Here is a 22,834-nt window from a genome sequence, read left to right on the forward strand (position 1 = left end):
GTCTCTAAGGCGCCACAAGTACTCCTGTTCTTTTTGCAGATACAGACTAACACGCTGCTACTCTGAAACCTGTCCTTTCAGTGCATGTTTTCCCACTGTGTGTGTTTGCTCTCAGTGCCTGGGATGACCCGCCTCTGTGTGTGAGGCTTTGTGGCTGTGCGTGTGTTTGCACTCAGTGTGTGTGACTGGCTCGCGGTGTCCGAACATCTTTCCAAGCAGCGGGGCGCTTCTTTCCCAAAGTTAGGTAACAGGCCCAGTTCTTTGCAGCCTGATTGGCTGCGGCGGGTCCTACCAGCCAATCCTGCCAGGCGGCCCCGGCCCAGCCAGTCAGGAGGCCAGTTCCAGCAGCGGCCCGCTGGGCGGGGAGCGGGAGCGAGGACGCGGCTGGGAGGCGGGTTGGGCTGGGGACAGGCTGCTGCTCTCGCTCCTGCCCAGCGCTGCTCAGCCAATCCCGCGCCGGGCACGGCCGCGGCTTCTCTCGTGACTCCCATTAGAGGCATCTGCGCGCTGCACCCCCCGGGCCCCGCCAGGAGTGGACACGGTATGTCTGGCTGCGACAACCTCGGCGTCCCGCCTGCCATGGACTTTCCCGAAGTGCTGAAGTCGCTGCTGGAGTACTCCTTGCCCTGGGCCGACACGCGCTCCGGTAGGTCCGCCCGGCGCTCAGCTGCGCTCCCCGGGAGAGGGCGAGGCGGGGTGGGGGTGCTGGTGAGACCGAGCCCCAGCCCTAGGAAAGGGGCCAAGCTGCCGAGCCTTTGAGGCTCTGCTCCCAGCGAGCCAGGGGCCCACGGTGGGAACGAGTCACCCAGGGGGTTGGATGTTTGTGGGGCAAACTGTGTGTCTGCTGCGGCAGGGGGTTACTAATGGAAAGCAGGGCAGGGAGCAAGAGCGATGTCCCCCCCTCTGTACACGGAGTCTCTTCCTTTCTGGACTTTCCCTCTTGCTGTGTTCCTAGTACAGTCCCGCACAAACCAGATGCAAAAAACCCAGTAGGTCCCCTAATGCAAACTCTTGTCCTCCCCGGGGCAGTGCAGGATACATCAAGCCACCTTTGCTTGATACACTCCGCGCACTGGGGAATCGCTACACCCAGGGACTTTTCAGTTTTCAGGTGGGATAGTTACATGTCCCTTGCAGGCTGCTTTGTGGTTGTTTTAACTCGTTCCTGGCTGAGCAGCGTTCTGGGTGGGAGTGCACGTGGAAATGCCATGGCGCACCTCAGTCATGTTTGGGCATGTGCCTCCTTACCTTGCAGATTGATGTTCACTGAACTAAATGTTCTGAAGAAACTGCTGCCAGGACACAGATATGTTTCTGTGGCAGCAAAGGAGGCTAACATGGTACAGGAGAGGTGCACCAGAAAAGGCATTAATGAAAGAATCTCTTAACCAAGGAGAGAGGCTAATGGGATATAAGTGGGGGCGGGTACACTGGTAGTAAGTGGCTTATGGCACAGAATAAAGGCAGCTGAAGATTTAATTAGAGACAAGAGGACCTATGGCATTAGGAAGATGGGTGATGATGAAGGGATTAATATAGCTCCCCACCTCTCTGAAGGGATTCATTTTGTCAAGTCCCTGTAGCACAGTCCTTCTGTTGTTGCCTGTAAGTTCACTCCCTCCCTTGCTGGGACCTTGTACAATAACCAGACTGTTATATAATATGGAGCTGGATGGCTGGTCCTGGACGTGTTTCTGAGCTATCCAGTGCCATGGTGAAAAGCTGACTGAGAGGGGAGGGTGCAGTTGTGGCAGAGCAAGGAAAGCAGTGTCACTAGTGCAAGTGCCTGGATGTTGCTTTGGCCAAGGTTGGATTAAGTAAATTCCTTAAATCCTTGGTATCTGGGTTCAGCAGAGTGAAGCAACTGATTGGAATCCATCTAACTTAGGAGACCTGGGAAGAATTTGTTGATGGGGCTAGAGAGGAAATTCTATGATTATTGGAGGGAAGCATTTGGTCTTGGACATGACTTTCTTTGGCTGCATGGGGGTATGGTACCATGACAACTCCCTCCCTTTGCCTGGGGACCTCCCTGAATGTTCCCTAAGTCTCCTTTAGTTCTTAGTTCCCTATTAGTACACCTCCCTGCCAGAGCCAGCCTTTCCAACCTCCTTTTTCAGGGACCAGGTCTGTCATCACACATACACACCCCTTCTCCATTTTACACACACTCTGCTATCCTGCAGCAGCCCTCCTAGTGGTGCTGATTGCACACATATGCCCTACCTGGTCGTAGGCTCCTTATTACATATCCTCCCACCACATCAGAGCTGTGCTTCTGCTCACCCCCTTTGGAGCTGAATTCCCCATCACAGGCTTCCCAGTGTAAAAGCTAAGCCCACTCAGGATTCCCATCTTGCATGTTCCAAGTCTTAGTACCAGAGCTAAAGAGAAACTGACAGTTACATTTGCAAAATCTAAATAAAGAAGGAGGGTTCAGTGGATGTTGTAGTTTCCAGTGACCTACTGCACCCATCCACTGGTGCATTATTCCATTGGTGACTAGACTCTTGAGTATCTAATCCCAGGAAGAGTCCAAGGAAACGTTCCCAAACCAGCCTCTCATATCACTGTCTGAGGAAGAGCCAGTCACTTGACACCCATGCAGAGTGCACTGTGCAGGATTCCACAAGAAGCTCCCTGCAAACTCCTATTAAGGCCTGTGCAAAAAATCATCTTTGCGTAAATTAAACACTTCCTGTGCACAGCCACATGCCTGTGACTGTACAAAGCTAATCCTCATGTTCAGCATCTGCTAAACTCATCTGGGAGTAAGTCAGGGAACAAGGTCAGCGTTAGGCACAAGCACTGCACCTCGACCAGACCAGCTTCCACTTTTGGGGCCTAGAGGTGAGGGAGACACTGTTCGTCTAATTCACTGCCTCAGTACTGTAGTTTAGATTCCTTACAGATCATAAAACCAACCTTGCCAGGGAAACTGCAGTCTTGAACAAAATGGTGGGAAGCAGATATGAGGACTGTAACCAGTGACAAGCACTCAGTGACACCTCCTCTGCTAAGTCCTCATTTCCCCTGAGAGATTCCTGCTCCTTTTAAGTCTTCACAGGCTGAGTTTTCTTCTTAGCTGGAGGAAGTTAGCACATGGTGGAAACTTCATTTACAGTCCAGTTGCCCCACACAGAGCATCGTGGTCTGCATATGGAGGATTTATTATGAGTAGTCTGGTGCATGCATTTAATTGCCCCTTGCTGGATAAAACATTAAATCTTCTTATTTGTGTATTTCTATCTTCTACTGGCTGAGCTAGAGGAGATTGGCTGTGTGTATGTGGACACTAATTGCCTACTATTTAGAATCTGTAGAGGGTATATATCAGTTCTATTCTTTTTAGGTTTTTTTTTCACTGTGCTCATCATCTTGGTATCCTCAAGTCTTCCAGTGCTGCATTGAGCAACATGACCAATTACCATCATGTGCTCTCTCTTCATCATTTCTCCCCCTGGGGCATGGGTGGGGAATTTTGTTTTTGTATTTTGATGTACTTTGAGTTTGTATTAGTGAAGGTCAAGTCAAAGAATGTTTGCCTTGCAACTGGGATGAAAGTGATTCTGTGGGAGTGAGTTGCATGGTCATGGTCTGACCCATGAAAATGCATAAATGAGCTTCATCTTTGTGGTAGATAATGGCACTTTTGCCAGAGGAGTGCAGTTCCCCTCTGGCTGAATTATGGAAATGGCTCTTTTAGATATGGGGTGGACAGTCTTGGGCATGTGTCACATAGTCCTCCACTGGTTGGAATATATTATTTATTCATCACCGCAGATGTGTGTGGCACTTTTACAGTCAAGTAAAAGACAGTGTTGTGGTTCAAAAAAGTGTACGTTTGAAGTGTATATCACTCGTCTATGAGCTTGTTAGCTCTGCTAGATGAGCTACTGGAGATACTCTTAACGCCTGGCTGGGTAGAGATCTGTTTGTTTGTTTTTTTTTAAATGAAAGATTGCAGGATGTAGTCCCTCCACTTATGCATTTCAGTGGCAAGTGTCATGTATGTATTTGAGTGATACAGGAAACATTCAGCAGGAACAGCGGTGGGAAATTGGTAAAGACAAGATAGAAAAACAAGAACTCATAGATCACCCCATCCACACCCTGCCAATGGCACATTGTAACTCTGGGTAGTTTCTCACCAGCTTCACCAGTATAGTTATATTGGGTCTGCACTTCTAAATCCAGCATCATTTTCCTTGTTTGTTTGAGGGCTGGAAACAACCGCAAAGTTTCTTCCTTCTCCTAGGGGTTTGACATCACATGGGACACATAGCTGCTATTGTCATGATGCAGGACAGGGTGAGATCATATCCATGTCACATAGTATCCCATCTGGAGGTTGTGTTAGATTTGATCTCCCCTGATGTTGACCATAGAGAATAAATTTGTTTGCATGATGATGTTTGAATTTAAGCAGACTGGTAGAGTGCTCTGCCTCTTTACATTGCCTTTCACCTAGTTTCCTTATGCCTGTCAATACACTAAGGTTCCCATTAATCTAAAACATTATCACTAGATTTGACTTATCTTCCCTGCTTTCCTCTAAGAATAAAAAAAGCTAAAGATGTTTTTGGAGCTTCCATCTTACTCAGCAATATTCCCTGGATGAAAAATAAGGAATAGATTTCCAAACGTACTCAAGGCCAGAGTTTCAAATGCTCATTGCCTACCATTGGGGCAAGATTTTCAAAAGAATGTCGCATTCAGCAGGTACAATTGTGATACTGGCAGCCAGATTTCAAGAGCTCAGCGCCTAGCTGCTCTGCCCCAGATTGTGTTCTTTTGAAAATGTACTCCAAGAAGCAGAGCAGGTGCTGGTCAAGCAAAAATTATAGATGACTTTTGTGTGCAAGGAGGATCATCATACACATCACTTCTTCAGACCCATGAGGGAGGAAGGGGGCTGAGTCTGATTTAACATTTTTTCATTGTGATGTCATGATCTCTTTGGCAAGACAGATGCCGTCTATGTTTGTGCAGTGCCTAGAACACCATGAAAGGGTTCTTGGTTGGCCTCTCAGCACTAACATAATAAAGATAAAATAGAAGCACGAAATGATACCACTACTAGGGAGAAGCAGAGGGTGGGAAGGGAAAAGGAAGAAATTAATGTATTGCTAGGGTGTTTTGCTGACATTTAGCAGCTGCATACAAGCGGCCCTCGTATCACGTGACCAGCCTTGTCCTCACTGGTAAGGTGACCAGCTGGGGCCAGCCCGGAGTGGAGCTGAAGTAGTGCGACCCCTAGTGTAGACAGAGGCTGTTTGCCTGAAAGCGGGCACCTCGCAGCCTGGAGTCGTTTATCCTGTGCACACACGAGGCACTCGCGCTGGGGGAGCCGCTGGGCGGGAGGCCAGCGGGACACAAGTGGGGCAAAATCCCCCGCGCGGCCGAGCGCTGGCAGCAGCCCGAGCTGGGATCTCCGAAATCCGGCCCCCACCTCCTCTGGGGCCGGCCCCGCCCGCTGCAGGGGGCGGGGCCGATGGGGGTGGGCGGGGCCGCGCCCCTGTGAAGGGCAGGATCCGCCCCCCCCGGAGCGGGCTCAGCAGCTAATGGGCTCGCGACTCCCGGCCCGCACCGCTACGCAGCTGCAGGCCCGGCCCCAGAGGCTGCTCCCTTCCAGTGACTGGGCTCGCGCGCTCTCCTCCGAGCGCCGCAGCAGTACTGTGCGCGCGGCTGTTTTCAAACTCCCCCCGCCCCGCGCGCGCGGGGTCTTTGGAAGAAACGGCGGAGGCGGAGATGTGACTGCTTGGGGGCGGGACTAACATGCTAATGAGTCGCACTCCTTCCTTGCGCTTTCCTGGCCCGCGCCGACCGAACGTGTCCGCCAATGGGCGCGCGTCCCCCGAGCGGCGCAGCCAATCACAGAAGGCGGGCCTGGGTTGTGGGCGGGAAGTGAGGGAAGCTCGCGCTCATGAATAAAGAAGTAAGGCGAGGCTGGACTTGCGGCGTCAGCGGCTGGCGCGTGCGCCTTGGCGGTGTCTTTCCTGGAGCAGCTGGCGCAGCCCTAATTCGTAGCCTTCCGCTGCGGGGGCCTCGGCGTTGACACCGCTCGCCGGACAGCGGGGACATGCCCGGCCGCGCCGCGCGCCAGGAGGCAGCAGCGGGGAGCGCGGGGGCGGCCGCCTCCGCGCAGCAGGAGCGGAGCCTGGCGGGCGCCTTCCCGCTAGTGCTGAAGAAGCTGATGGAGAATCCTCCGCGGGACGCGCGCCTCGGTGAGGGCGGGAGCGCGCGCGCACGGCGCGACCCCGAGAGCGGCCGGAGCGCGCGTGCCGAGGGGCGGGGCGAGTCCCTGGTCCCCGGGGCGGGCCCGGCTGCACCCAGCCCCGCCCGCCGGCTGCGTGCTAGGGCCGGGCCGGGGCGGGGAGAGATTCACCCCGTCCGGTATCGTCCCCCTCCTTAGCCCCAGGGCTGCCCCGAGGCGGCTTCTGGCCTCGCTGGCTGACCTGCCCGGGGTCTGGCTGCAGCCTCGGGGCTTTTCGCCAGTGCAAAATACCGCAACGTCAAACAAAATAAATCCACCCCCCCCCCCCGCAGCGCGGCCTGTCCCGCGGGGCTGGCCTGGGCTTTGCTCCCTGCTCCAGGCGTGGCCACCTGCTGCCTGCAAGTGTCCAGTTGCCTGACCACTCCAGCCGAAATCAATGTGATTTACAAAACTAAGTCATCAGTGTCATTTGCATTTGGTTCACTAATTATATATACTTATGCCAGTACTCGGAGATCTCAGGCAAGACTGGCTCTATTATGCTGGGCACTGAACAAATGCATAGAAAGATTCAGTCCTATCTGAAGAGCTTGTGATCTACTATCAGCGTGTGTGTTCCTGCTAGCGTTGGGGAGTCCTGAGCCTCTGGCTGGCGAAGCAATTACTTTCTCATCCAGGTTTTTTTCGTTTGCTATGAATTAAATTTTCTTTTGTGCCTTTAAACGTAATGTGCAGAATACAGCAGATTGAAGTAACAATGATACCCTGTATCACAGTGCTGTGCTTTTCAACAGAAACCTCATTCTTGCCTTGAGCCTTCAGAAGGCCTATTCCACCTTGATTCTGTTCCTGCTAAGGAAGTAGTTTGAAGTAATGTCTGCCAGAGTAATTGGGGTAGGGTTTTCTAAGGGTTGGTATGCAGGATCTTCTAAAATCACAGCAGGGCTAAAAGGCTACTTGTCTCTCTGTGTGGTTGACCCTACTGTGACAGTTAGCAGCAACCCCCTAACAGCTAGTACTGGCAACCATTAGGGAAAATTGAACACCTTATGGACACAGTAGCTTAAACTTTTAAACTGTCTTCCCTTATTGGTCTTAAGGCAGTTGAAGCTGGTCCTAAGCCGGTTTTTGCTAAGCAAATTGCAGAAGTGCAGGGTTTGCTAACCACCAATCAAATGCTAACACAACCAAAGCTTGTGTGTATAAAAATTCCTGGTTTTTGTATAAAATAAAGTTTTTGTACCAAGGCACAAAACTCTCCTTTCTTCTGCAAAATAAAGCAACCTTTCCTTATCCCTGTCTGGCTGTCATTGGCTGTCAGCTAGGCAGACCCAACATTTCGGTAACAGTTTCTGGCACCCCAGATGGGACCCTCCTAGCTTGGACATCGGACTCCGGACGGCTGCGGCGAACTAGGAGCCCCTCTTCCTCACTTCACCGCGGCCCTGGGGTTCATGCTCCGATAAGGTGAGCCCTAATAGGATAAAAAAACACTTTATTCTCACAAGCTCTTCACACCCTTAAAGAGGGCTTGGGTTAAACGTGCCGAAAACCCCCTAGTAATCAGGCAAATGAAATTTCATTCCTTTATATGTAAACTTATTCCTAAACTAAAAATAGCAAAGCTTAAAAAAAGCAGTGGTAAACATTTCTGCAAAACTTAAAAAAGCAGCTAATGCCTCCTTAAACACTTTCCAAAAATTACAACAAAAAATCAATAACATAGCAAAAGTAACACTGCAAAATAGGCATGTGCTAAATGCCATAAATGCTAAAGTAGGGGGGGCCTGTGCTCGCATTTAAAAAAAATGCTGTTTTTATATTAATCGCTCTGGTTTAATTAAAAAAAAATGTGCAGGCCATCAAAAATGCAGCTGTTGTTTTCCACACACTATCTCTTAATCATACCCTTAATTTTAAAAACCTCCTCCCAAACCTTGGGTCATGGTTTACTGGCCTTTTCCGTAAAATTGTCAAATAAATTATTTTCTTTCTATGTGTCGTTTAAATAATGTTACAGTGTGCAAAATGTTTGTGTAGTGCTGTTACTAAGGGCTCTACTGTCCGTTTTAAAAAAACAAAATATCTCTCTCTCCAGCTTAATCGCAAATTGCATAACGGGCCTGACAATTTAAATTATCAGGCCCAAAGGGGGAACTATAACAGTCAGCAGCAACCCCCTAACAGCTAGTAACCTTATAATAGCTGGCAACCATTTTAAAAAAAACACCTCACAAACACAGTAGCCTAAACTTTTAAACTGTCTTCCCTTATCGGTCTTAAGGCAGTTAAAGCTGGTCCTAAGCTGGGTTTTGCTAAGCAAATTGCAAAAGTGCAGAGTTTGCTAACCACCAATCAAATGCTAACACAACCAAAGCCTGTGTGTAAGTGTGTATAAAAAAATTCCTGGTTTTTGTATAAAATAAAGCTTTTGTACCAAGGCACAAAACTCTCTCCTTTCTTCTGCAAAATAAAGCAACCTTTCCTTATCCTTGTCTGGCTGTCATTGGCTCTCAGCTAGGCAAACCCAACATTTTGGTAACACTGCTGGCCTACTGACTGATCTATTCCATCTGCTTTGGAACAGCCCAGTGTTCTCAGGTTTGTGCATTGTGCTCTTTGCCAGGCTTCCCTATGTGAACAGTGAAGAGCCAGTAGGATTTACATCTCTCTGGAGTGTGTCATTCTAGTGACGACGTTGTTTTATTCAGAATCAGAATGATGGTGTTGTCTAATTCTACATTGCAGCATGAGGAAACTTAATTTACAATTGCTGAGCATTCTTGCAAGTATATATTTATACTTTGATCACACTTGCTGCATGAATTTATACTGCTGTATACACTTCCCGCACAATAGCCTGTATGTAGACTTCCAAACCCCAAATGAACATCCCATCAAGCAGTAATTACCTGGGGTTCCTGGTTTCCACAGAGCAATCTTCTCTGTGTTGCCTAAAGTAAGATGAGCTCTCATCCAGGTACTCTTGTGTGGGAGTGAGCACCTCACAAAACTTGAAAAAATCTCATTGCTCTGCAGCCATTCCTCCTCATCCCAGAACCTTGACCATCATGCTTTCACCAGTCAGCGGATGTGCTTCTGCCCCCAAAATGGTACTCAGTCCAGTAAGGTCTAGAGATAGGCACCTGATCTGAGTATGAGTGAGGTGTGGTTTCATGGACAAAGTAGTGTCATTATTTAAAGCTGTCTTCTAATTCTTATGGGCCTCATTCTTTGCCAAGATTCTACTCAGTTTATCTATGAGCTTCAGCAGCCTGTTGACTACGCTTCCAGGAATTCAGTCAGAAATGGGCTTTGCTTAGCATAGAGACAACTGTGCTTCTCTTGCGTATGACCTATAGTGTAGTTTATACAGAAAATTTCATCAATCTCTGGGGAAAATTCAAAGATGTTCTCCTACAACCTCCCCTTTTGGGGAACTGTGTGGTAGGTATTTTGACCTATAACTAACTGTTGGAGGGAGTACTGTGTGGGGACACTGAATGTTTTCAGGAACAAATGCTTTTATAAATGCTTAGCTGAACTGTTACAGCTAGCATTAGATTAACTTTGTCTTATTTCCAAATTGAATATGAAAATCCCCATTTATTTATTCCCCCCCCCCCTTTCTTGTACCTAATCTTTCCCTCATCTCCCAACTTCAGGATAAACTTTCTTGTTACCTCAAAGGCTTCTTAATAGTTTCCATTGTAACCTGACCCTTCCGCATGTACTTTTCCTGTCTTCCAGGAAAAGCCTGTGAGAAACAAGATATCTGCCATAAAGCCTAAAGATAATCAAATCTAAACTGTGGTGAATCATGGTGCTTAGGAGCATGTGTATTATTCCACCCCTGGGGGGATTGTTGGCAGCGTGGATTAAACAGAGGGCCTCGGAGCTAAAAGACCCTGCTCTTTTAGCTCCAAGACTTTAATGTACCTGTAAATCTCTGTGGCCTACCTGTTCGATGGAGACAGACAAACTCTTAAGTGTGGGTTACACATGGAGATTGGGCTGAGTAAACTGATGTAGAATGTGTCCAGGAGTGAATTTCCTTGCTCTGATGGAGTCTGTATTGAACTCTTACCATTATTTAAACCTAGTCTTTAATCTTCTAACCCATATTTTACACAGTGACCTTTGTTTTTGTCTTTTAGATAAAGAAAAGGAGAAGGAAAAACTCGAGGAGGATGAAGCAGCAGCTGCCAGCACTATGGCAGTCTCTGCCTCCCTTATGCCTCCCATCTGGGACAAAACCATCCCTTATGATGGGGAATCTTTCCACCTGGAGTACATGGATCTGGATGAGTTCCTCCTGGAGAATGGAATCCCTTCCAGCCCTGCTCACCTAGGCTTGAACCAGAACCCGCTCCTGCCTGTGGCTGAGCTGGAAGGCAAAGAGCTTGCCAGTGCGTCTGCTGCCTCTCCTCCCTCATCATCTTCCACTGTAGTTTTCCAACCATCTGAAGCTGCCTCCGGCACAGGTAGGTGAAATACTTTGAAGCCATGTGGATGGTTTCTGTTGTTGTTGTTGTTATTGTTATATGTAAAGAGGCCTCCTTAACCTGGGGAGAAGCATTACCACCCTGTGGAGATTAGCTTCAGAAGCTTAAACAGCATAAATGTGTTTAGCCTATAGAATTTAATTCATCTGTAAATTCCTGCTAATCTTTATGAAGAGGTCTTTCCCGCTCCCAAAATAACTTAGGGCTTGTCTACACTTACTGCTGCGGTGATTGATGCTTTGGTGGTCAATTTAGTGGGTCTAATGAAGACCTGCTAAATCGACCACTGATCGCTCTCCCGTTGACTCCTGTACTCCACTTGATCAAGAAAAGTAAGGGGAGTCGATGGGAGAGTGTCTCCCGTCAACATCACGTAGTGTGGACCCCAAGGTAAGTAGATCTAAGCTATGTTGATTTGAGTTACGCTGTTCATGTAACTCAGATTGCGTAGCTTAAATCGACTTTTCCCTTAAGTGTAGACAAGGCCTTAGTGCCACTGCCGCTTAGCCACTTCACATTAGTGTGTCTGATTGCAATCTTGTGGATGCTGATGCTAGAGCTGGGGAATGAGCCCAGCTAAAATAAGAACCAGCCCAAACATTCTCCCACAACTGAAGCAGGACTTTTTTTGAGGTTTTAACATCTGTCTTTTAAAAAAAATCACATTGCTTCTGTGCTATTTTTTGTTTCTAGTTGGAATTGGAAAATCTGAAATACCAATAAAATTAGCCTTTCTAATTGGTACTTCTAACCTAGCAAGAGTCTGGAATTCTTTGAATTCTTGTTGTTACTATAAGATCTGCAGACTTGATAGGTTCAGATAAGCTTTTGAACACTTTGGTGGTTCAGTCCATTGAGGTAAAGCAGTAGTAATTAGTGTACATCCAATGAACTTTACTTTATGGAAATGTTACAATAAAGCTTGTGAAATGTGACAGCTACGTTTTTTTTGGACAGAGGCTGTTTATACTTTAGTTTGAAGCTCCAAGGAATGCTTAGAAGTCTCTTGAGTACCTGAGGTGAGAAAGGAGAGACAAAAAAAATAAAAACACATTTCTGGTGCTTCTACCGTAGCTACTCGTGATCTGATCCTAGATGGCGGTGTGCATATCCGGAGAGGAGCTTCGCTTTTCAGTTTAGTGCTGGACCTGGGAATTCCACACAAAAACACTGCACAGACTTAATGGCTATTTTGTGAGAAAAGAACCTGCAAGAAGGCTTTATGGAAAGGGCCTGAACCCTCACCCCCTTTCCACAAACCTGGTAGACAAATGCACAACATGGAATACAAGGTTTTTCAGCAGGAGAGAGGAAAGAAACCATCATCAAGTGCTCGCTTGTGGACTCTGTGTTTATATATGATGTGTTTTATGTTATCCTTTTGGGTATAGTTTTTGTTGTTGTTTCTCCTAAACTCTTTTGTGTAGTGTTGCTAATGTTTTACTGCCCAGATACGTGGCTGCATTTCACTAGTGGAAGAAGAGATTCATTTATCCCTGCCTATATTTCACTTCTTGCTACAATTTGCTGTTCATCTGTATGAAAGATGTTTATACACATAAGCTTACTGTAATGTGACTTTTAACTTGTGTCTTTAAAGGTCATGCTACCAGTCTGTTTCTGTCACAGTACACATCTCTTCCACACCAGGCCCTCTCTTATTACTCTTCCCTTTACATATAACAAATAAGGAAGAACGTGATGTGTGGATTTTTATCAAACCTCTATTTTTCATGCTGAAAATCAAATTTTGTGTGATCTTCAGTGGACTGAGTGAGAGAAATCTCCAGGCCAGCTCGTGCTTCTGTGGGAATTTCTGAGCCATAAATGGCAGGGAGCTAGAGCTCTGAATTTTTGATTTCACTCTGTTGGAGCAAATACTTCTTGTACGTAGCAAGGTGCGCACGGCCGCAAGATTTTTGCTGAAGGGAGAAACTGATATCTTTCTGCCATTTTTATCTTCTTGTGTATCTCATTCTGGGTATGCATGCCCAGGGCTTGTATTTCTTCCATGGTGAAGGAGTTTATCCAGCATTTCTGTGTAAGGCTGAGATGTTAGTTCCATTCCCTGCAAGATATATGTCTTGTACAGTACTGCGTTCACTATTAAATAGAAGTGAGAAATGTGACACACCCTAGGACAGTGAGCAGAGATGCCCATATATGGGTACTTGGATTTATTTTCTTTTTCATGCTGATCTCCTATTGTGATGTTTACTGCCCTTTACTAGAATCCTCCCCAGAGAGTGAGAGAGAGACTCCGAGCCCTGTTGATCCAGACTGCATTGAGATTGATGTAAACTTTAACCCCGACCCTGCTGACTTAGTGCTCTCCAGCGTGCCCGGTGGTGAGCTCTTCAATCCTCGCAAGCACAAGTTTGCTGAAGAGGACCTGAAACCACAGCCCATGATTAAAAAGGCCAAGAAGGTTTTTGTCCCAGATGAGCAAAAGGTAACAGACTTATTATATCAGACTGATAAGGCTTTACTCAGAGTGTGGGGGGGTGTCTTTTTTTTTTTTTTGTATGTTGAAATACATTTGGGGCAAGGCCAATATGTGCCATACCTACAGAGTTGAGTGGAGAACATTTCTCAGAAGAGGGTTGGCAGGCTGACTCCTATTCAGCTGAAAGGCCCTTACTGCTTTGTTAACTTGGAGCAGTGAGTGAATTGTTGGGCAGGAGTGACTTGTGGTGGTAGACACAGAAAAGGATGGAAAAACTAAGTTGTCTCAGCTCATTCCTCCTTTGCTCTTCCTCACTAATGCAAATTTGCACCCCACACTGTATACTGTCTTCATGGTCATGTTCTCATTTGCCAGTGCTTTTGTTTAGTCCAGTTCTAAATGCCCTGCACGATGAAACATTAATCATTTTCACTGGGAGACTATTCCACAGGCTAATAGACGTAGCTGTTAAGAAATTGTTCTTGATGTCCAGCTGAAATGTTCCCTTTATTGAATTTCATCTCCGGTTTAGTTCCCCACCCCGGACTATCCTAAATAGGCTTCTTGTGAGGAGACAATCTTCCAGTACCTGGTTGCCTAAACTTCAGTTAGTATCTGAGCCTAGCCAACCCAACAGCTTCCTGCATGAGCTACAGGAGGAAGTCCAATAGCAAGTAGGATGGCTTTTTTGGGTAGGATGACTCTTGTGGTAGGGCAGGAAGGTAGCTGTTTGATGCTGGATATGAAATACTGAGCTGTCAGATTGGCATCTTTTTTTTTTTTTTTTCTTTTTTTTCTCTTTCCTACAGGATGAAAAATATTGGACAAGGCGAAAGAAGAACAACGTGGCAGCAAAGCGTTCCCGTGATGCTCGGCGACTGAAAGAGAATCAGATCACAATCCGAGCAGCCTTCTTGGAGAAGGAGAACACTGCCCTCAGGACAGAGGTGGCAGAGCTGCGCAAGGAAGTGGGGAAATGCAAGAACATTGTCTCTAAATATGAGACCAGATACGGACCCTTGTAAGCAACACCCTCTTTCCTTGCTAGGGCTCCTTGTTTAGCTCTTGGACTTCTCTGCCTTCTGTAGAGACTCCCAGAAATAACATGTTTGGAGGCTTTGTCGTTGTGCATCTATAACAAAGATGTTGCTTCTGATGGCACAACTTGGTCAGGTCCTTTCCTGACCCTTGTGGTGCCAGAATCTAAGTTGTGTCCATCTTTTACAGCTTTGTGTTAACACTGCTAGAGCAGTTGGTGATGCTAATCTAAGAGAATGGATTCATCCATCCAGGGGAATAAAAGTGAATCTGTTTAGATTGTTGGACAAGGCTTTTGCTTTCTGTTCTAATCTCCATTTTAAATGGAAAGAGAGCTGGCTGAAGTGCAAAAGTCTCCTGTCTCTGTTCGTTCTCTCTCTCTCTTTTTTTTTTAACTTAGTTTTATAATTGGGGATACAAATGGGTGCTGCAGGACAGCATCATTAAAAAGTTCCTTTCCCAGTTCCTAAATATTGGAACGTAGCTGATCAGCACCTATTGTGCAGGGCTCTGTGCTCTTGTTCAGGAGGAACAGGGAAACCACCTAGGCCTGGGAACTGTCTTCTGCAGAGGTGAAGATAACATTCTGATGAATATGCATTTGTGTAAACCAGAGTGCAGTGAAAACATTGTTTCTAAACAATACATTTTTCTTTGGCTAGCTCCCAGAACCATAGGGTGAGGTGCAGGGCACAGAGCCCCACACTTCTCCTTCACCAATGTGAGGTAACGCTTTTTAAGTTCACGGCAATGGATTTTAGGGAGTGCATCGCTCTCTTCTTCCTTTTCCCTAATACAGTTAGGGGACTTCTTTTCTTGAACAACTAATTATGCAGCATGTGACTCCTGATTCAGAAGTGAAGGAGAAGGGCACCACCAAACGTTGAGTCATTCACCTGTGGCCTCATCAGGTCAAACCTTAGGTCCATCTCGTTTGGGAATCACCAGCACTTTGTGTTTTGGGCAATGGGGAACAAACCCAAACCACCACTCTAATGCATCTTCACAGTTGTACAAGAGTTGGTGGGGGATTTCTTCTGCAACCCTTTAAGTGATACTTGGTCCTTTTGAGCAAGCTAGGGAGAAGCCACACCCACTCTACACATGAAAAACTTATCTCACAACCGATTTGAGTGGCAGTCTCTCCATGCCAGCTGGCTTTCTCTCAAGCACATGACTTGCCTTCTTGGTGCTGAGAATGGATTACTTCCCAGCGCTGCTCCTACAATAAATGGTGCTAAAGACAAATGCATTCTTGTGTAATGTTGGAGGCCTCCTCCACCTGCAGGAATGGAGAGCTTTAGTAAGATGTCTGGTACGAAAGTAGAGTGTCATTGTTGTATGTATTTTATCCCAGGTTTATGGCAGTGAAAATGTTAGAACTGGTGGGGTTAGATGTCGGGGGATGATGTTTGTATTAGGGAGCAAGAGGAGTGTGGGAGATAAAAGATTTTTAGGATAGATTTGAGTGAAGGAATGAGAAACTTATAAGAGCATGTAGAAGTTATGGGGTTTCTTTTTCTGCAACAGAGATTTTGACTAGCTCAGCTTTGCGAGCTTAATGTGAGAATAACGCTGCTTGTCTAAATTCATATGTTAGCTCCCTAATGGAGTGGGGAAGGAGTCTAATCCAGCATGATGAAAGTAAATCTATACAGGGCCTGTTTTTCCCCTGCATTATTACCTGCTTGTCTGGGCTGAGCTGTTTTTTTGAGCAGCGCCAGTCTGATTCCTCCTGAACATCAAAGAGGGAGATAGCTTTGTAGCGAGAAAATAGAATCCCACACCACTGGGTTTTTTTCTTTCACAGAGTGGTGTGTAGTAGTGATAGGAGGAGTATATTGTAAATAAATTGTCACACTTACTGCTTTGCTTTATTTAAAGTGACTTATCTGATTCCGAGTGATGCAACTTTAAAGACTTCTAAAAACAAAGAAACTAAAAAGCACACATGAAACCATCTGTCTTCAGAGTGAGCAGTGAGATGTGTGAGAGGTATCCAACACAAACAACTGACGGGGACACTGCCTGCAAGTACCCCATCTGAACTGCACGGGGGCTGGCATGATGAAAAGTGCAAGGTCTTCTTAATGCTGTGTATGGCTTTCTTATCTTTTTTGTACTAATGTTTGTCTTCTCTCTGTAATCAAACTACAGTAATGTTACTTACTGACACTTGTCAATGACACTCACAGCTCATGTCTTTCAGTCCAATCTGTTGATGACTTGTGTGAATAGTGACTCTGTTTTGATACTTGAATGAAATGGGAGAAAGGAGGATTCTAACTTAAAATGGCTTAAACTATATTGTCACTGACTTTTGGGGTTAGGGGGCAGTGGAATAGGTTTTAGCTACTGCTGCAGCTGGATTCTGACAAGCATAGCATCTTGTGAGGTACTGCTGGGGGTGCTGAACCAGAGGCATCCAGGGAAAAGAGTCTAGGTGTGCAAGAAAATGTAACAGGTTTGTTGAAGTAAACTAAAAAGCACCGTCGAGTGTGCTGTAGAAAGGGTAACAAATAAATCCTGTTATATACCCCAGATGGCAAACGCAGCTCCTTAACTGCTTCCTCCCCTGATATGTACATTGTGGGGAGCCCACCCTCTTCACCTTTTACTTTTTAAGGGGCTCTTTGTATCCCAGTAAAACAAACTACATCCATTTTCCTGTCTGCCACACCGAAATAGGGGAGAGGTGTGTACTGCTGAGCACTGTATCTTGCTGCTGGCCAGGCCAGTCAATCTGTATTGAAGCCCCAGGAGAACAGTGGCTAGCAGCTACCATGCTCTGCATCCTTCTCTTTTTTTCCTACTGCACTCTAATTCCCCAAGCACCTTGGAGAATACATCGTACATCTGTCTCATGGACCCAAAATATCCAGCAATGCCATTGTGTCATAATGGAACAGCTTTTAAAAACAAAGACCCTGGGCATATATGGAGGTAGATGAGGCACTTAGAGAGCATTGCAGGGATGTTGGCCCTGTAGAAAAGGGAGGATGTCCATGGAAGGAAAGGTGCCATCAATACAGCAAGAGAATCCTAACCAGACATCATAACCAAATCTATAGGTGAAAGAAGAAATGGAATGGCTTATTTCCAGTAAAATATTGTAGGGCTGCACTTGTATCCAAGATTCTGTCAATAACATAGACATGAAGAGAGGAGGTTTTCCATATGACAAACTCTCTGCCAGGAGGCTGATTAATGGCAGACACCTGGTTGATAAAGTGCTTTTGAAAGCCTGCAAAAGGAAAAGGGCCTAAATGGGAGGCTCAGAATCCATTACAACTGAAACTTAGGAGGTATGGTTTAATACTGTGTCTTCATCTTCCCCAGAGGGATCCTGCCCTCAGAACTTCTTAGCAGGAAGGAGAAGAGGAAAGGGAGCAATGGGGAGAAGCAGACTGTTGCAAACTTTCTTTAAACAAAGTTGTAACCAATTAATTTTACAGTGTAACCTGGCAACGATGAATGGGCTTTATCCATCAAGTGCACTGCTTGATCTAGTCTTGCAAGTGGACCATGTGTTCAGTGTTAAAGAACATGCTTTAACTTTTTTTTTTCCTAATCAGTAAGAAATGTTATCAATATGTAGATAATAAGATTCCGGGATTGTCACTCTGAAGCCGGTTATGTCTGTAGAGTCAATGTGAAGTGATGGCAACAGCTACACAGGTAGTTGAGAGCTCTTTTTGTTCTGAATATCACCAGGTGCAGTCATTGCTGCGATTTGTGATCTGTTACTGTCATAAGTTCACAGCCATTTTTGGCTTTTTTGCTCACACGACTTTACAAATTACATCCATGGAACAACACAACTAGTACTTTTATAAGTTGGAACTCTTAAGATTTGCTAGGACAGTATGTGAAAGTTTCCAAATACCTGCAAATGGGTTACTATTCCAGCATCAAATTCCTAAAATGTCAAGGATATATTACCACCTGTATAAAGTGCTGCAGGCTTACACCTTGTACTGCAGACCTGAACAACCATTTTTTGGTGGATTTTTTTTTTTTTTTTAGTTTTTTAGGGCCTTGATTTTAAAGATGTTGAATGCATGTAAATATATCAACATCTTCTAGCATATATTTCCAATTACTTAGCTCTGAATTATTGTTTTTCCCAGCCATGTTAACCATTTGAAGAGAGGTGCTACTAACTGTGCCAGGTACATCTTAAGGTAGCAAGTGCAGTGGAGGTCCAGCAGCACCAGGGTTTAGGAATATTGTAAAAGTACAATTGTTGTGGCAAAAATATTTTGTGTAGTCAGCAGGAGAGCAGTGCTGCTGTCGAACTTCAGATCTGCAGAGCTCCTAAACTTTACAGAACTGAAGCTCCTGGTTATCAAAAGTCCTGATTTTACAAAGTGTTTAGTTATCTTAAAGCTGTGTAAAATCAGGGTGTGTCTGTATTGTTTTCTCCTGGCTGTGGTGGGTGAGCCCAAGACAAAGGGTAGATGCAGAGGTCACCTGACCCATTAACTTCATATTGTGCAGTAACCTAGATCTAGTTCTTTACTGAGGAAAGAACATTTATTTTAGTATTTTTAAGGGCTTTTCCCCTCACAGAAATACAAAATCTTGACCAGCTTTGTTGGTCTTAAGTAATTCTTCTGTTGTGCATCTACCAAAACCACCACTAAAGGTTGGGGGAAGGGACAACAAAGCTAATAAAGTTCCTTGGAGATTGTCAGTATTTTTAGCCGGATGGTTCATTATTCTTTGTGTGGCTTTTTTAGAATACAAACGTTTAAAGTTCAGGGGGTCACAATGGAGTGGAGAGTTGTGAGGGAGGTAAAAAAGTAAGCGGAGGATAAAGAGGAGTGGAAAAAACAAAAGATAAGATTAAGCCAAAATACTAGGCTGAACCAGAATGCCGAAACTGAGGCCGACCTGCTTCTAACTTTGGGGCAGTTTGGATCCAGATCTCAACCCCACAGCTTGGGCTCATACCCAAGATGTTCACTTTAAGTGATGGGCGCCTCCTCTTCTTCATCATATTTCTTATGATCCAAGATAGAGCATGAAGGTGAAAAGAACTTGGGAGAGTGAGGGAAGGTGCTATTATTTCTAACTACAGTAGTTATTATATTAATGTGCTCACTATGTCCATTAAATTAAGGCACTTGATTCTGACTTGCAGATGGCAGTAATACTGCACTTAGCTCATGTGGTTGCGTGAATTGCTTGACAAAGCTGCATCCATATGTGCAGCTGAGGGTGAGGTGAGGATTTGTTTACTTACCTAAATGGAATAGCAGGTAGCTGGTATCTGTCTTCTAGAGCAGCGTTGATGTATCTGTTTGCTACTGGTCAGGATAATGGAAGGATTAATCTTCTACACTCTTATGTGATTTATTGGAATATTGTATTTTGTATAACTTAGAACATGTAAATACACTTTTAAAATTAATCTGTCCTATGAAGTAATAAATAACGCTTCCATTGTAACACCTGAAAATTGTTAGATGTGCTTCATGTTGCATGACTTGGGATTTATTTTTTTTTCTAGAGAACTGCAGAAATCAAAGGGAGATTGATGTTGTGGAGTTTTAATTTAATTGTGATGCTTCCTGGTGACAAAAATATTTAAAAATAATAAACCACCCCAACCGAGAAACTTAATTTAATTTTTTACAGTAGTCACTTAGGTGACATTCATCACTGTACTCAGACAATCCCATTTTCTGGATAGTCAGTTTTGTTGTTGGCCAGTAACATTTGGAAAGCACTCCTATTGGTCAGTTTCATAAAAAGCGCTGTGCGAATCCAGAAAAACAGTAACTTTTGTTTTTTAAATTGGTTGTGGCTTAAATGTAGCCCTCTAACCAGACTTCAGTGTCATTGACTGTTACTGCAACTCAGCCATAACCTAGGTAGTTATGTTGTGTACACACAAATGTATGGTTATCCTACTCGCACACATTTTGGTGCGTGAAGAGCTCCATTGACTAAAGACTTGAGTTTTCAGTGCATTTTCACTGGATACTGCACAGATGGAACTTTCAGCAGCCAGTCAAATTCTTTTTGTGTCAATTTTAGACTAGAAGAAAACAAAATTAATGGTTGAGAATCATGGTCAATGTGTTAGGAAGTAACTTGTCCTTGTCCTTCAAACTTTATCTAGCACTGGGGCCCACAGCCCTGTGATGAAACCTTTCCCCTGACATACCTTCAGCTCACTGACTTTAACTGATGTACAGCAGTGGCCTCCACTCCAGTATCTGCTGCTGCAGCATTCCATTGAAATCACAATGGAAAATTACACGGTTTTCATAGTGGGCAGAAATGGTGGTACGTTTTTGTATTATGTTCCCAGGCTGTTAAGTAACCGTGAAGCAGCTAAGTTATGTGCAAGTTATTCACTGGAGTTCTGTTCCTGTCAAGCTTTTTTGGAGAAGAGGAGAGACTCTGTTTTGATCTCATTAGTGTTTCTGGAAGAATCACATTTGGTGTGCGGTTTACACTACATTTTAATGCCAGAAGCAAGAGAATTTTGAAGTGTCCTTTATTTGGATCTGCAGATGACACCACTCTATCCCACTCATTCATAAGGAAAAATTTGACTGCAGAATGTTGTACTAACTGCAAAATACTATTTTAATATATAGTTTTGCTTTGTGTCATTAAACAATTGCTGTGTTTCACCTCTTGGGTATCTCTGTTTTTGAGGAAGGCAAAGTAATTTCTGTATATAGTTTTGTAAGTCAGTCTGTAAAATGCTTTTCAGATCATTCTGGACGAAAGGCCCTATAGAAATGTAAAATTGCTACTATTTACCAGATATTATCATGTTTGTGAAACAGGTGGGTAAAGTTGTCTATTACCATAAATAATCTAGCTTAGCTATTAATCCTGTACCCAAAACTGCTCATTTTGTGTACACACTCTTGCTAGCTGATTGGAGAAAATAAAGGTGCCTGAATTGCAGTTTAATGAGGAAAGGGCATTTCACTATACACTTGGTATCCTCCTAAATTTCCACTTCTGACACTTTTTTTTTTTTTTAAATGAACAAACTGGATTTGAAGTTTCCAAGTCTTGAAAAATCACTTGGAATTTGTGGGTAGTTGAAATCCTTTCTGCTCTTGATGACTGTTTTTTTTTAATGCTTTTTTGTTTAAAATGTAAAGTTTTGACTGTATGAAATTGTTAGTATTTTTCCTTTTTAAAAAAAAATAAAGTGTATATTCCACTATAGTAAGATCTAGTCATGTATTTCTCTCTCTGCCAGCTTTCTGCCTGATGCTGATCCTTCAATTGTTATGGAAAGGGGCTGCATCTTCCAAAATTAGGTCCTGCAGGTCTACTTGTATGCGTATACGGTGTACACGGAACACAGTTTCTCATCTTATGTTTCCTTTATTACATTGGGATTATAAATTGACTTCGGAAATGTCACAAGGTTTCATACTTAGTGTCCCTTGATCACTTCCAGATCAAACTTTCACTTTGCAAAGTCCAAAGAAAACTTGCCAATGCCGCAAACAATCTGTGCTCCTTTCTGCCTCCACTACAATGAGGCAGTTAGGATTTAGTTGGCAATCTTGTGGACGAAGCAGAAATTTATTTAGGACTCCAGGGAGCAAATATGTTGAAAATGATGGTTTTCCCCCTCTTCCCTTCCCCCCTGCCCCTTGCCTATTTTAAACCACAACCAAACTTTCTAAGAAATGGTGCTGGTGAAAAGGGCTGGATTATTTATCCCCCAATCGGGTAAATCCTACAGAGTGGTAGTAGATGGTTTTTACTAACCCCTCCATCCCCATGCTGTGCCTCAGACTTAGCTTAAAAGGACCATTCCTAGGGAAAGGCCTTTGGTGTCTTTGGCCCCATTCAATCCTTAGGGGCCAGTTGTGACTTTAGTATGAATAATTAAGGTGCTGTAAATGTACATGGTATCACAGGGGTAGCCATCATGTTGTAGTAGCACTTCAGATGCATGGAGTGAAAATTACAGATACAGGCATAAATATATATTGGCACAATATAAATCCTTGTAACTGTAATTTTCACTCCATGCATCTGAAGAAGTGGGTTTTTAACCCACAAAAGCTCATGCCCAAATAAGTGTTAGTCTCCAAGGTGCCACCAGACTCCTTGTTTAAATGTGCATGGTGCTTTACAAAACAAAGCAAGCCCTGTTCCATGCACTTAAAACTGTGTTGTCTGTAATGAGATTGTCTACCGGTACATTTACAGTCCCATAAAAGGGAAGGCTGGGGGAGGACTACCTGTACAAAGAACAATGTAGAAAAAATTGTGGATAACTCTATACTAGGAAATGCACTGAGGCATCTTAACCATTTTTCACAGTGAATGGCCATAGGATAGTAGCAGTAGTTTCTAACTGCTGCTTCAGTCTGATGAACTAGAGATGTAAAGCTCCTTTTCTCAGGCCTGACCCTTGAGTCATCTGCTTCTAACTCCCTTTTTCCTATAGCTGTGCTTAGCAGGACTGAAGTTTGCAAAATGTCAGCAAATCTCTCTTTTGGACTCAAATCTCCCTTTATTGAACAGCAGCACCATCTCCTGTCAGCTTCATATACAGAAGATGTGGTCTGGGGGAAACACTTGAAATCAAATTTCCCCGGGTCTCAAGGAGTGGTGGGAAGGGTGTCTAGA

The 22,834-nt window shown here is 44.7% G+C and overlaps 1 protein-coding gene across 4 annotated transcripts; it reads left to right on the plus strand.

The window, feature by feature from the left end:
• The first annotated feature begins 379 nt into the window (after positions 1-379).
• Positions 380-21,409, plus strand: TEF (TEF transcription factor, PAR bZIP family member). Of its 4 annotated transcripts, none has more exons than XM_039491059.1 (5): positions 381-646; positions 10,375-10,701; positions 12,954-13,174; positions 13,978-14,189; positions 16,091-21,409. In XM_039491059.1, exons 1-5 carry the CDS (start codon positions 544-546, stop codon positions 16,110-16,112), a joined length of 885 nt encoding a protein of 294 aa, XP_039346993.1. In that variant the 5' UTR covers positions 381-543; the 3' UTR covers positions 16,113-21,409. The 4 variants fall into 4 exon arrangements, with proteins under 4 accessions (XP_039347003.1, XP_039346993.1, XP_039346983.1 ...); XM_039491040.1 differs by lacking the exon at positions 381-646 and adding an exon at positions 5,967-6,227; XM_039491069.1 differs by lacking the exon at positions 16,091-21,409 and having other exon boundaries at positions 380-646; positions 13,978-14,193.
• Positions 21,410-22,834: the final 1,425 nt, after the last annotated feature.

Source organism: Mauremys reevesii, linkage group 1, assembly GCF_016161935.1.
Source record: "Mauremys reevesii isolate NIE-2019 linkage group 1, ASM1616193v1, whole genome shotgun sequence".
NCBI classification, from domain to species: Eukaryota; Metazoa; Chordata; order Testudines; family Geoemydidae; genus Mauremys; species Mauremys reevesii.

Bases quoted from the DNA above. Each gene is read 5' to 3' on its own strand.
- TEF (XM_039491040.1), top strand. From the start codon at position 6,083: ATGCCCGGCCGCGCCGCGCGCCAGGAGGCAGCAGCGGGGAGCGCGGGG. The intron at 10,702-12,953 runs GTAGGTGAAATA...GCCCTTTACTAG, and splicing joins TGAAGCTGCCTCCGGCACAG to AATCCTCCCCAGAGAGTGAG. The intron at 14,190-16,090 runs GTAAGCAACACC...CTTTATTTAAAG, and splicing joins GAGACCAGATACGGACCCTT to TGACTTATCTGATTCCGAGT.